Consider the following 14,714-nt stretch of genomic DNA (forward strand, 5'->3'; position numbering starts at 1 on the left):
TGATGCAAACAAACGTTCCTACTAGGGATCCAGCATGAAGCTGAGTTATTCTAAGTCCATAACCTGGGTATTTGTTCTAGACTGTGTACCCAAGCGGACAACTCGAGTCGAGGAGGGGGCTACGTACCGGGGACCCGCGGGATCGTCCGGCTTTGTAACTTGTCCGGCCTCTTTCTTATTTCAGGTATTGACACTAACAGAATAGGGAGTCTCGACCAGCGAGCTTCTCCCCGGAGGTAAGAAGAGAAGGGTTTCGGCACAGTTTATATACAGTTCAAATAATATCAAAGCGGTAAAAACATCATTTAGCACATTGAGCCCAAACATGTAACAAAATCAGATAAAACCGAATATAACAATTTATCTGAGCTCGAATTTCTAACCCTGAACCAGTGGTTCTGGGTTAATCCCCAGCAGAGTCGCCAGAGCTGTCACACCTCCTTTTTCCGCCCCCGCGAGGGGCGTAGGGAGTTTTTCCCAATTAAAGGACAATCGAAACGGGATTTGTTTATTTATTTCAGAGTCGCCACTTGGGAATTTAGGGTGTCCCAAGTCACCAATTTTAATCCCGAATCGAGGAAAAGAATGACTCCATATTACAGTCTGCATACCAGAAATCTGGATAAGGAATTCTGTTAACCCGGGAGAAGGTGTTAGGCATTCCCGAGTTCCGTGGTTCTAGCACGGTCGCTCAACTGTCATATTCGGCTTGATTATCTGATTTAATACATATTGAACCTATGTGCGAATTTTAACTTTTAACAGCTTTTGTCATTTACTGTTATTTTTATCAAGGAATTGCAACGTTGTGAAAATGTATCTCAAACCGCGTCACAATCAATGTACCCGTGGTCGTTGACACACTTTGACTCCATTGAGATTTGGATTTGGGTCACATAAATGTGCACCCGAGTTTAAGAAAATTAAATTATTAGAGGCGCACCTAAAGCGACTAACGTATCATTTACTTTGGGTAGGGCCGTGGAATTTTGCTAAACGGTCCATCCCGAAGTCTAAACAATTTTAAAAAAAAACAAATATTTACTAAGGGCCCCGCAATTTTGTATTTTTATTCGGCGAGGCTCATCTCATTCTTATTTTTAAAGGAATTTGCAACGTCATAGACACGCATCTCGAACCACGTCACAATCAATGTACCCGTGATTAGAGACACATTTCGACTCCGTTGAGATTTGGATTCGGGTCACATAAATGTGCACCCGAGTTTAAGAAGGTAAGATTTATTAAGGCACGCCCTAAAGAGACTAACGTATTGTTATTTTAGGATGAGGCCGTGAAGGTTCATTAAACGGCCAAATCCAAAGTCTAGTTGATGGTTATGTATTTATTGAGGGCCCCAGCGATGTGTGATTTATTTGGCGAGACTCGTCTCATTTTTATTTTTTAAGGATAAACCTACAGTGACTACATTTCTTCTATTAAGTTTGTCTCTAAAATAAAAGAAAATCCCTCAATTAATTACATGCTGAAAAGTCGAACTTATTAGTTATTAGTTTACGGCTAATGCAAATGGAAAATTGCAATCGAGTTTGTACAAAGAGAGATTGCTTCCGTTCTATATTCTATTATTTAATAATACTGGAACATGGGATTGACGCACAATAATATCAAAACAGGTTAGCTATTCTTCGATTAATTTAAACTAATATTATTAGATGAAAAAGTTATATATATGCAACCTCATTACTCATTAATCAATCGACTACATTATTATACAAAGAAAGGAAAATTCTATTCAAACACAAATCTAAATAGGAGGAATTCAACAGGAACAAAGCCTGATTAATATTTCATTTCGCTTCAAGCCGAGAGTGTACAAATGTGTACCTGGAAATGGCAGTACAAGAAGAAAAGAAGTAGGAGTCAGCAACAGTAATAACACAGCAACAACATGTTCAACAACACCGCAAAACCAGTAACGACCAGTAGAATAACCCAGTAACGGATTGAAAAATCAGCAATACCAAAGTGCAATCGCAGTCAAAGCAGAAGAGAGACAGATACAAGATGCAGTAGTTTACTGATTTTGAATAACACTCAAGGAAAGGCAAACGGAAATTATTCAAGTGAAAGTTCAAATTGCCTTTCTCTTTTCAAAACTCTACCACACTTCTTCAGATTTTCAGAATGTATTACTCTCAAAAATATTCTCCCCAAAAATCTCTCTAGAAAATAATCCTCTCTAATAATCTCTTCCGTCCTCTTTTATGTCAAGAATGACTCTATATATAGCAAGACCCTTGTCTTGAATTCCCAACCCGAAATTATTCCCCCAAGGATATGCTTTGTCCCCACTACTTAATGTTTTCTTTATTTTAAACCTTGTCCCCCATGCCTACATTAAATAAATATATCAACCCCAACCCATTACAATTTGTCCTTCATGCCTAACATAAACAAATACATCAACCCCAACCCATTACAATTTGTCTCTCATGCCTAACATAAACAAATACAATATTCCTCTCCATTACATTATGTCTTGTCCCCCATTATGTTAAACAATTATATCAAAACCCCACCCCATTATATTTTGTCCCCCATGCCTACATAAACAATTATAATAATGTTCAATTACCAAACTACCCCTCCGACCTTATTGCAATTACCATTCTACCCCTGAATGTAATGCAATTTACCAAACTACCCCATCAGCTCTAAACAATCAATTAATCATAACTTAACCAAAATATAGCCAAGATGACCAATTTCTCAACAATCTTCAACAACAAATCATATGAACACGATGAACAACACAACTCAAAATTAATGGAAGTAAATTAACCATATCGGGAACCAATCCTGGTTAACTTAGACCAAAAATGAATGAGCAAAGAGACAACAATACAAACAACAAAATACATGATTCAACTAAATCAACAAATCAAAAACATAAACTCACATTAAATTACTGGATTAAAAATGAACTTCAAACAAAGATGAACATGAACTAAATCTATTTTTTAAACAACAAACATGACGGATTAAATGACTCAAACAACATTAATAATTTCTGGAAAATACATAACAACATGAAACAAATTGAAGAAATAATCAATTAAATTTCAATTTGAATCTAACAAACATTAAACTAACAAATTTTTACCTAAACAATAAAACAAACATGAAATAAACATGAAAAACAACTAATTAAATTTCCATTTGAAATCTGAAAATTAATTCAACAAAACATATGAACATGAACTAAAAAATTATTTCAACGACGGACAAACAAAACAAGAATTGAATCATTTATCGATTTTGGATCCGAAAAACAACGAACAAAAATATGGACGAAATTTGAAACATAAACCAACTAACCGATTCAAAACAACGACGAAGAAACGAAGAAGATGGAGCAGCATAAAGCAGTAGGGGGGGTCGACGGACAGTGGCGGATGCAACTGAAGCAGCTATGGTCGTCGACATGTTGAAGGACAGTGGCGGACACAACAACAGCTGGTCGTTGGCGAGGCAACTCGAGGCTTGAGGTTGAGACCGACGCAGCAGTAGCCTGCGATGAAGCTGCCATGGCAGCGATGGGAACAGTAGCAGCAGCAGTGGTTGAGCTTGGCCGTGACGAAGTAGCGGCGACGGGGGGCTTCGAACAACAGAAGGAGCAAGCAGTGGGCTGGTCGATGCAGCAAGCAGAAGCAACTGGTGGTGACGGGTTGGTCGATGGTTAGGTGGTCATGGTCGACGAGGCTGTTGTAGCGTCGTGGAGGAGGGTGACGGGATTTCGTGGTTGTTCATGGACGAAGAGGCAACAAGTGGTCAACTAGGCTTGAAGAAGGAGAAGAACGCAGCGAAGGGGGAGCTGCTTGGTTCGAACGTGGGGGGGTTTGCTTGGAAGCTGGCCGGCGTGGCTGGTTTGTGAGGATGATGGTTCAGCTGGTTTCGAAGGGGGGGGGGGTGCTGAAGGTGGCGGCTTAGATAAGAAGAGAAGGAGTTGGGGTCTTTAGGGTTTTTCGTTTTTTTGTTTTTCTTTTGTGTTTTGAAAGAAAAAATGAAGAGGGGTGTTGGGTATTTGGGTTAATGGGGCGGACCGGATCGACCCGGTTTGAAGTGGACCGGGTCATGGGGAAGGTTGGACAATTGTTTGGGCCTGGGGTTGAAATTTGAAGAAGTGGCCCAATCCGATTTTTCTTTGTATTTTTGTTCTCTTTTCTTCTTTTACTTTTCTAAAACTAAATTATAAAAATACTTAAATTATTATTAAGAACTAAATCAAGTTATAAAAGCGCAAATTAACTCCCAATAACAATTAACCCACAATTAAGTAATAATTAAGCATAAAATTGTATATTTGGACATTAAATGCTTAAAATGCAAAAGATGCTTATTTTTGTAATTTTCATTTTTTGTAAACAAACATAATTACTAACAAATTGTAGAATTAAATCCTACATGCAAAATGCGACATATTTTTATATTTTTTTATTAATTTAACAAATAAACATGCACAGAAAAATACAAATAATTATCCAAAAATATCACAAAATCTCACAAAATTGCACACCAAGAAAAATCATTTTATTTTTGAATTTTTTGGGAGTAATTCTCATATAGGATAAAAATCACGTGCTTACAACACTTGATAAGAAAGTGATCATATAACGCATTATTTAAGATTAAGAAAAATGGAGTACTTCATATTCTATTAAATATTACATTCCACAAGATAATCCCAAATATTTCTAGAATTTTTATAAAGTCTTATAAGTATATTGTTAAAATTATATATTTATATGTCGGTTTGGTTCAGGTTTTTTAACTCAATACCAAACCAAATCAAACCAAACCTAATCGGGGGTTTTAATCGTTTTGGTTTGACTTTTCAGTTTTGTGTTGTTTTCCGGTTCAGTTTGTACACCCCTAATTCTAATAAGTTATTATTCGACGATCCACATTCATCATTTACAGAAATTTGTGTTTTATTCTTCTAGATATATTTACTTACTCAAAGCCTTGTTTTAATAATGTTAATGTTATTTTAGAAAAAATATATATATTATATGGCTCGGCATACATGTGTCGCGAAACTAATCTATACTATATTAAAAGCATAAAGACCCTTAGCGAAATGTCGTTCGCCTTTTTACCCTTTAAAAATTAATTTTACATTAGATAAAATAGTCATTTCGTTATTTTCTTAATATTTAGGAATAAATATTTAATTATTTCTCTAATATTTAGGACTTCAAATCAACTTTATTTGGGATATTAAATTCTTCCTTATTTGAACTACATAATATAATAAATTTGAAAAAGAAAAATAACAACACATGAAAATTACATTAGTAACTTCGTCTACTTTCAATTCTTTTTAGATTTAGACGTTATTTTTTTGTTGGTAAATTAGCAAAACATTGGCTTTCTTTGTATCGTAAAACTTTAAGTTTGTGATAATTACCTATTCTTCAATATTATTTTAGTCTCCAAAAAGCAATTACAATACATATAATTAAGTAACTACTCGACTTATTATAATCTTAAGGTAATGTTTCTTTTAATAAAATATACTTTAAAAAAAAAGGAATAATTTCATAATAGAAAATTGAACATTTTAAAAAAAGGAATTACATACCCCCAAATCAACACACACAGAGAAATTTTCGAACAAATGCCATTTTAAAAAAATGATGATTTTTTTTTTATTTTTTTATTTTTTTTTTCAGTATTTGTATATTGATTGATATTTTTAATATATTGATAATTGAGAACTTGTATGTAGTAATTTCTCCCCTTAGTGAGTTTGGTATATAAGAATGATATTTTTTATTTTCAAAAACTTAGATATCTCTATGATCATTTGTGATAAAATTAGTAACTTAGTAGCGCAACACGCATATATTAAGACTAATTTTTAAAAAAGCTCACACTAATTAGTCATTACACATTGTTAGGCAATTTAATAGCCATAATAATTAACTAGAGCTCATACTAAGGGAATATAGTTAGGGGTTTTAGGAACCTAACACGAGTATAGTTCAAAGGGGTTTTGCCAAAACCCCAAATCCCCTAACAAAATTTTACCGCTATCACTCCATGTCCGACGATTTCGATTCTCATGCTGTTTCAGCTTCCACAGAGTCCCACTCTGTTTCTTCCAACATCAAAGGACACCAACTTCAAACCGACTCCCATTCTTTCACAGAGAAGACAAGCATTGATGATATCGGCTGTAATCTCAATTTGGGTGCCTCTGAAGTCAAAGACAATACCCTTGTGCCCAAAGTTACAGATTTTTTGACCCAATGTGGAATATTGGCTGATGAATCCATCAATAAAGAAGAAGACAAGGGGAGTATTGAAGAGAATTTGTTGGGGTCCAAAGATGACGGGACTGTGCGGTGTTCACTGAAGATTGAAGTAATTGATGATACATCAATGTTTGATATCTCTCAAGTTGGAAAAAGTTGCACTGTTGATCAAAGATTGAGGGGTTTTGATAGGAAATCAGCAAGAAATAGGAAGAAAAATAATGCAATTCATCAAGTGGAAAAAGAGAATGGAGAAAAAACGGTGGCAAGAAAAGCAAAACATAGTAATATGGAAGAAGCCAAAGAAAAGAATTTGAGGAAAGGAGGAGGAGAAGAGAAAAGGGTTTATTGTAGAAAGGAGTTGGAAATTTTGAGGTTTATTGGAATGGAAGAACAGAGGAAAAAGTGGGCTGAGGTGTACATTGGGCTTGATGATACTGTGCAAAAGGAGTACGATGGCCTCGTTGATTCTTATACTCAAAAGCACATCCGCCGGCCTCGTAGACACATTGGAAAAGAAAATACCCCTGCAATTTCTGGTAAGTTTTTTTACCCTTCTCTCAGCAACTTAGATTACATGATGCTTTGTGGAGACTAATAGAAATAATTATGTTGTGAAGTTTAGCTAGTAGTAATATAGTTGGAAGTTTTGATAGTTAAACCTCTCAGGGTCAGTTGGTTACCGGGATAAAGATATTAATCACGGTATAAAATTCGGATTATACTTATATCCCATGTTTGATTGTGTGTATTAGCTAATACAATATAGTATAGAAGGTGAGATAGATAATCCCATGGTTATGCCAGAATTATAATCTTATGGATATCCTAGACCTAAACTGAATAGGACCCTCATTCTTTGTTAAATAGTGTTCATTTCTAATCAGCATGGTGGTACTACGTTAAGAGATTGACAGGTTGGATTATTGAATCTCTGTGTTTCTTTCTAAGGTTATTCAAATGTAGAACAGGAGCTCATTCTATTTAAATCGATGTAGGAACATGCAGTCCAGCCAAATTTAATTTGTTTTGGTTTTTCTCTTCTCAATTTTGATCGGTAAATAAGAAAATTATGTAAAAGAAAAGCATCTACAAGATGTAAAATTACATATGATGATCCAGGAGTACTTGATTTCATCAGCAAACTGTAACAACACCACCAACAAACCCAATATAGTCCCACAAGTGCGGTCTGAAGAGGGTTGAAGAGGGTAGATAGTACGCAGATCTTACCCATACCGTGAATGTAGAGGGGTTGTTTCCAGTAGACCCTCGGCACGAGGAAAAATGTGAATAAAGCAGTAGCGACAAGCAATAACGAGAACAAAATAAAAGAAAACAAGGCGAAAGGAACAACATAAAGATAGAAATCTACAATATTAGAATACAAGACTGCCATTAATAACACTGGAAATGTTCGAAAACCCGCACAACTACCTATTAACCTACAACCTTAATCTTCAACCTCCACACCTTCCTATTAAGTATCATGTTCTTGGTCAGCTGAAGCAATTCCATATCTTGCCTAATCACCTCTCCCCAATATTTTTTGGCCTACCTCTGCCTTTTCTAAGACCCACCAAGAACAACCTCCACACCTTCCTATTAAGGGTCATGTCCTTGGTCAGCTGAAGCAAATCCATATCTTGCCTAATCACCTCTCCCCAATACTTTTTGGCCTACCTCTGCCTTTTCTAAGACCCACTAAGAACAACCTCCCACACCTCCTTATCGGGGCATCTGCCACCTCCTTATCGGGGCATCTCCGCTTCTCCTCTTCACATGCCCAAACCATCTAAGTCTCGCTTCCCGCATTTTGTCCTCCATGGGGGCCACTCTTACTTTGGCTCGAATATCCTCATTCTTAATCTTAGCAATCTTGGTATGCCTGCACATCCATCTCAACATCTTCATTTCTGCTACTTTCATTTTCTGGACATGAGAGTTCTTGACTGGCCAACACTCTGCCCCATACAACATAGTCGGTCTAACTACTACTCTGTAGAATTTACCTTTAAGTTTATGACGCACATTATTATCGCATAAGACACCGGATGCGAGCCTCTATTTCACCAATCCCTCACTAATATGATGTGTAACATCTTCATCAATCTTTCCATTACCTTGAATTATAGACCCAATGTACTTGAAACTATCTTTCTTGGGGATGAGTTGTGTATCAAGCCTCACGTCCACGTCCGCTCCACTGGTCCCATCACTGAACTTACACTCCAAGTATTCTATCTTGGTCCTACTTAACTTGAAACCTTTAGACTTTAGGGTCTGTCTCCAAACTTCCAGTCTCGCGTTACACCATTGTGCGTCTCGTCAATCAGTACAATATCATCCGCAAATAATATACACTACGACACCTCCCATTGAATGTGACGCGTCAGTGTATACAACGCCAAAACAAATAAAAATGGACTAAGAGCGGACCCCTGGTGCAATCCCATCACAACTGGAAAATGGTCCGAGTCCCCTCCCTCTGTCCTTACTCGAGTTTTAGGTCCTTCATACATGTCCTTAATCACCCTAGTATACGCTACAGGAACACCTCTAGCCTCCAAACATCTTTATAGGACCTCCGTTGAGACTTTATCGTATGCTTTCTCTAGATCAATGAATACCATGTGCTCTTCTTCCTCTCCCTATACTATTCCACCAACCTCCATACAAAATGAATTGTTTCTGTAGTCGAATGACCTGGCATGTATTCGAACTGGTTTTCGAAAATAGACACACTCCTCCTTACCCTTGCTTCCACCACCCTCTCCCAAATTTTCATATTGTGTCTCAACAGTTTGATACCCCTATAATTGTTGCAATTTTGGACATCAGCCTTGTACTTGTATGGCGGAATCATCGTACTCCACCTCCATTCTTCAAGCATCTTTGTCGTCCTAAAAATGATGTTAAATAACCCAGCGAGCCATTCCAAGCCTACCCTGCTCACGCTCTTCCAAAATTCCACTGGAATTTCGTCTAGCCCGGTCGCTTTCCCCCTGCTCATCTTACGCATAGCTCCCTCGACCTCCTCAATTTTAATACGCCTACAATAACCCCAATCTCGACAACTTTCGGAGTGCTCCAAATCACCCAACATGATGTCCCTGTCTCTCTCTCATTTAGGAGTTTATGGAAGTAAGTCTGTCACCTGCGCTTGATATGTGTCTCTTCCACCAATACTCTGTCATCCTTGTCTTTAATGCACTTCACTTGATCCAGGTCACGAGTCTTCCTTTCTCTCACCTTGGCTAGCCTGTACAGCTTCTTGTCCTCGCCTCTGTCCCTAAGTTCCTCATACAAACATCCAAACGCTGTAGTCTTAGCTGCCGTAACCGCTAACTTTACCTCCTTCTTGGTCTTCTTGTACCACTCCATATTCTTCCTTGTCTCCTCCTCGTCCTTGCTCTCCACCAGCTTCAGATACGCCGCTTTCTTGGTTTCATCAGCAAATTGAAATTCATGTAAATCCTTGGCTGTGTTTTCCACCAGCATTTTAAAAATGCTGGCTTTCATCAGTGAAACTCGGCTTATTCATTAGAAAAACCTAAAATTTTGCTTTTATGTTTCACTCTTCCTTTTTTTTTTTTATTTATTTCGTGGCCGAAGCTTGACTTCTTTATTCTTCACTGCATGATACTGACAACTCTCATGAATTCTTGATTTTTCGATCCATGGATTACCACAAAAACTTGAAAATGATTTTCTTTATACTTATTGGTGGCATATTCCAATAATGCATGTACATACACACATATATGTACACACATATGTACATACACACATATATGTACACACATATGTACACACATATATGTATATATACACACATATATGTATATATACACGCATATATGTATATATAGGTCTTGCTAACCTACTACATGAAAGTAGTAAGTTAGCATTATACCCATTTTCTAATTCACTAAATTAACCCTGCAACTTCATTAAAATATGGACTGTTAAGGGATTTCTAGTCTTTAGCCTAAATTTTCCTTCCCAAAATTCCCAAACCCATCTTCTCTGATTTCATCCGCCTATTTCACTCCTAAAAATTGGGAGAGGAGCCTTTAGAAGTGAAATAGGCGGATTTTCATTAGAGAAGATGAGTTTGGGAATTGTAAGGAGGGAAATTGGAGAGTTTAGGCTAAAGCCCCTGAAAGTCCCTATTTTAACGAGGTAGCAGGGGTTATTTTAGTGAATTCAAAAATGGGTACAATGCTAACCTACTACCTTCATGTAGTAGGTTAGCTATATATAATAAAATATGTATACCCAAAATTTGATCCTATGTTTTATGTCTATACATAGCCGTCATATATAATACTGCTAGTGTTTGTTGTGAATACGATACTTCAAACCGAATTTGCCTGTTAGGTTTTTTTAAATACGACATAGACCGAATTTGAAGGTTAGAATTAGATTTATTTATCCGAAACAGTTTTCCTTTTTCCGCAATGGCTTTCCTATTACTTTGAGATTTAAAAAAAAAAAATACTTTTTTGGTAAATTATGTTCTTTGGTTATTTTTTTGTGAAAAGATTTAGCTAATATTTAGGATCTTCAAAATGTATATATGTTTCATTTCTAAAGCTTATATAAAGGAGTTTCGTACATGTGTTTTCTTACGAGGATTTTTCATATGATTCAAGAAACATGACAATTAGGAATCTGAAAGACTTCGTGTTTTAACTAGCCATTAGGTCTTTACTAAATGTACCCAGTTTGAGATAAAGGGTTGAAGGGAAGAGCATTTCTAACCATTGTGCAATACCTCTGCTGTACAGAGAAGTGTTTGGGATGAACATTTATTCCTTATTTGCTCATATCTGACCACAGTGATGATTCTGAGTAGATAGCTAGCTCTTGTAATTGAAACGTTGATACTGTGGTAGATAGAATGCTGATGTGTTTATGTGTATCGTTTATGTAAGTAGAAAGTAGTACACTGGAAAATAGACTGCTGGTGTAAATGTGTGGTCTACTTGTTCCTTTACCTTATCAAAAAAAAAATGCGTGGTCTACTTGCAGTTGTAAAGTGAGTGAATTGATGAAATATCATTTGCATTTGAAGTGAATAATACTTGACATGAAATTTGTTTGAGGATGATCTATTAGTTGATTTTCTGGATTTAGTGAGTCCTGTAATAGAAGTAGCTGAATGTATGTAAGTAATTGTTTATGCCTTTCAGGTAATGACCATTCAGAGCACTTGCATGATCAAGAATGCAATGTTAATGAAGAAAGTGATGATAGCGATGATGATTATAGTAGCATTCAAAGACCTGCCTTTATAGTTACAGGAGAGCCGGACTTCGATTCTGGTCCTCCTGAAGATGGACTTGAGTATCTTCGGCGTGTCAGGTATCATCTTCTATCTGTCTTTAATAGGGTTGCTCTTAGCCTATGGTTGGTCAATGTTATGGTTGTTGCAGAAATTAAAAAGAATAAGGCTTAGATCTAGGATGACAAGTTGTGCTTGAAGTCGGTCTAGAGCTGGATGAACCTTTTCTGTTAGCTATTCCTTTAAATTTTTGAGTTAATTGCATTGCAATTATCTTATTTTATCCTTAAGATTTTTGTTCTAGAAAATGCAATTTCATATTTTGCATTCACTATAGTGCTTTCACTTGTTATCAGAGAGATGCAAGGTGCTTCCAACATCCCATATCGAATACCTGATTCCCTGGGATTATCCATCTATTCAACACCCACCTGTGCATGTCCAAACATATAGGCAATTCTTGGTTTTCTTCAAATGAACTACCAAGGCATCTGCTCAGAAAATCAGGCGACGGAATGATGTTGCCATGGACCTTAATTTTATCACCTAGGGCACCTTTGTTAATGTTTCTGTTGAAATCCGGATTGTTCTCTTTTTAGGAGCATCTGTTTTTTTTCACCACCTCTGGGAATGTAGTTGAGTCTAAATCTTTCTCATTTCTGAAGACCTCACCTTTCCCCATGAGAGACTCAATCTTTGTTGCCAAGTCATTCTACCCTGAACCGTGTACAACACTACAACTTCCAGTAGAATGATTACACTTCTGCTGCCTTGTACACAACTATGCTTCACGTCCCTCTGAAGCTTTGCGAAAATTCCATATGGCATATGGAGTTTTCTGTTCTTTCAACCCAATCGTATCATGCTTCACTGTCATAAGACTTGTTACCAGCTATGAAATAAATTCTTCTTTCCATCATTAATAACTCTGTTTTTAACCAATCACTTTAAGAGATGATTGGAGAAAACCAAAGAAAGGGTTTTCTGACAAAACTGGCATACTGGAATTCTAGAGAGAAGTTGGGCATTCTCTCAGTAGCTTTCCGTTCCACCTTCATATCCCCTTTCCTTACATGCTCAATCAGTCATATGCAACGGCATACGTCAAGTCGTCAATTGCTGTCCTGTGAACTCCACTTTTATGCTACGTTTGCTTCGGTAAGGAGCAGGGAGTAGGGGAGACACTGAATTTTCTCAAGAGCTTTCAGCTCTGCTGCCTAATTGACCGTGCCTTCTTTTCTCTGCCACAATAGGAATGCTAAGCATCTTTCGTGACTCTTATTGTCCCCCTCTAATTTTTCAGTCTTAAACTCTTGGTCAACAGTAATGTACCTGATGTATTTTACACTTATGCCCAGGCAGAGTGAAGCTCTTGATTCGAGTTAAAGCTAAAAGAGAGGCTTTGTTTGGCAATCTTATGAGTACTTTCAGTGAGCATTTGTTAGCTAAATTTTAAACACCTTTTGAGACTTGGTGGATATTTTTACAAGTTAGCTATATACTTTGTATTTCCAAATTTCCTCATTTTCTGTAACCTTTTTGGCTGGCCATGATGTTAAGTTGACTCTAAAATGATATATGTATGCTGAAATTGTCCTAGGTGGGAAGCATCACAGTTGCCCAAAGTGAAGGTTGCAAAGGTTGAAGGCAGTAGACCTAACAAAGAACATACGTATTACATGCCCCAAATTCCTGATATTGCAAGCTGTCTAGAGCACTTGTTACCGCTCAAGGAGTGGGAGGAAGCATTCCTTGCTGATTTTTCAGAGTTAAGACAGGTATTTTCTGCATAGTTGCTTGAAGTATTTTTAGAAATGGAAATGCAATAGTTGTTTTGAGTCATCCAAGTGTCAAAGTATCATATTACGAGCTCTGCTCGTTCCCCCTGAAAATATGATCAGAAATGCTTTGTTTTTATTGAGTTTTGGTGCTGGTAGGTGCTCCTGGCCTATGTTGCATGGACTCTCCAAAATGTAGCCGCACCCGTGTCGGATCCTTCAAAAATGTACTATTTTTGGAGGATCCGACACGTATCTTGCCATATTTTCGGAGAATCTGAGCAACATAGCTCCTGACACACTTTATATATATTTTTAATGGAAGGAACTTGTGGTTCGTTTCAGGATTTATCACGTTTGCCAGCTAATATTGGAACTTCCAGCCAGCTGCATTCTGCAACTTTTGTTGATCAAGAACACTCTTCAAATCAGCTTCCTGAGAGCATTATTCTGGATAAGTTTGATGCTTTAATGCCAGGTGAAGACGAGTCTTACCTATGTGATGCTGGTGATGATTCTGCCTTGGGAAATTCCATACCTATGTCATCTCTTGCCGAAAAATTTGTCAACGGCCCTACCGTATCTGTTATCTTACAAATGGATGCTGTAGCTCGCGTTACAATGTTAAGGAAGAGAATTACAGCTGTACAAAGCATGACCACTCTTTCAAGGGACGACTGCTTATGGTTGTTTGCTCTGTGCACTGCGGTTGATACTCCTCTTGATGCCGATACATGTGCAGCGCTGCGGTCATTACTCCGGAAATGTGCAACCTTGAGAGCTGACAAGTCCAAACTCGATGATGAAGTTATTATGCTAAATATGTTGATCACAATATCTGGCAGATATTTTGGACAGTCAGAACAATGAAAATCTTTGTACTTCATCAAAAAGCCCTGTTGGGGACTTGAACAAAATTCACTACTGCAATTTTTGATCACTTTCCAGAGTTTTCTTTGGTCATGGTGTTCCCATGATAATGTATACTCAAAAAGTAGAGTTCTGTATTATAGTTAATTTTCTCCAACTTCTGACAGAACTAGTTTTTTACAGCCTCGTTTAGTGATTCCATGCTTCCATTTTATGTACAGTACTAACGTGCGCGCATACAAGCATGGGATTCTTCAGAACCAGTGCCTCTGTAGTTCTCTAAAGCGTCCAATCTGTCTCATTGATATCAACTATTACGGGTTGTTTATGGTCGAGGTATGTGGGAATTATAATCCAGGAATTGTTAATGTGTTAATCTATATCTATCATAATCATAATCATATCATCATAATAATAATAATTTATATTATTATAAAAGTGGGAAGCCCTTAGTTAAAAAGTTAAATTACTTAAATACCCTTTTAAATATCC

General features: G+C 37.1%; 1 protein-coding gene across 1 annotated transcript; it reads left to right on the forward strand.

Annotated features, from left to right (window-relative positions):
• Nucleotides 1-5,974: 5,974 nt before the first annotated feature.
• Nucleotides 5,975-14,418, forward strand: LOC104219815 (uncharacterized). The gene is made up of 4 exons (XM_009770555.2): nt 5,975-6,823; nt 11,483-11,654; nt 13,175-13,352; nt 13,698-14,418. The coding sequence occupies exons 1-4, from the start codon at nt 6,070-6,072 to the stop codon at nt 14,220-14,222; spliced, it is 1,629 nt and encodes a 542-aa protein (XP_009768857.1). The 5' UTR covers nt 5,975-6,069; the 3' UTR covers nt 14,223-14,418.
• Nucleotides 14,419-14,714: the final 296 nt, after the last annotated feature.

The sequence above is a fragment of the Nicotiana sylvestris genome, chromosome 4, assembly GCF_000393655.2.
Source record: "Nicotiana sylvestris chromosome 4, ASM39365v2, whole genome shotgun sequence".
NCBI lineage: Eukaryota > Viridiplantae > Streptophyta > Magnoliopsida > Solanales > Solanaceae > Nicotiana > Nicotiana sylvestris.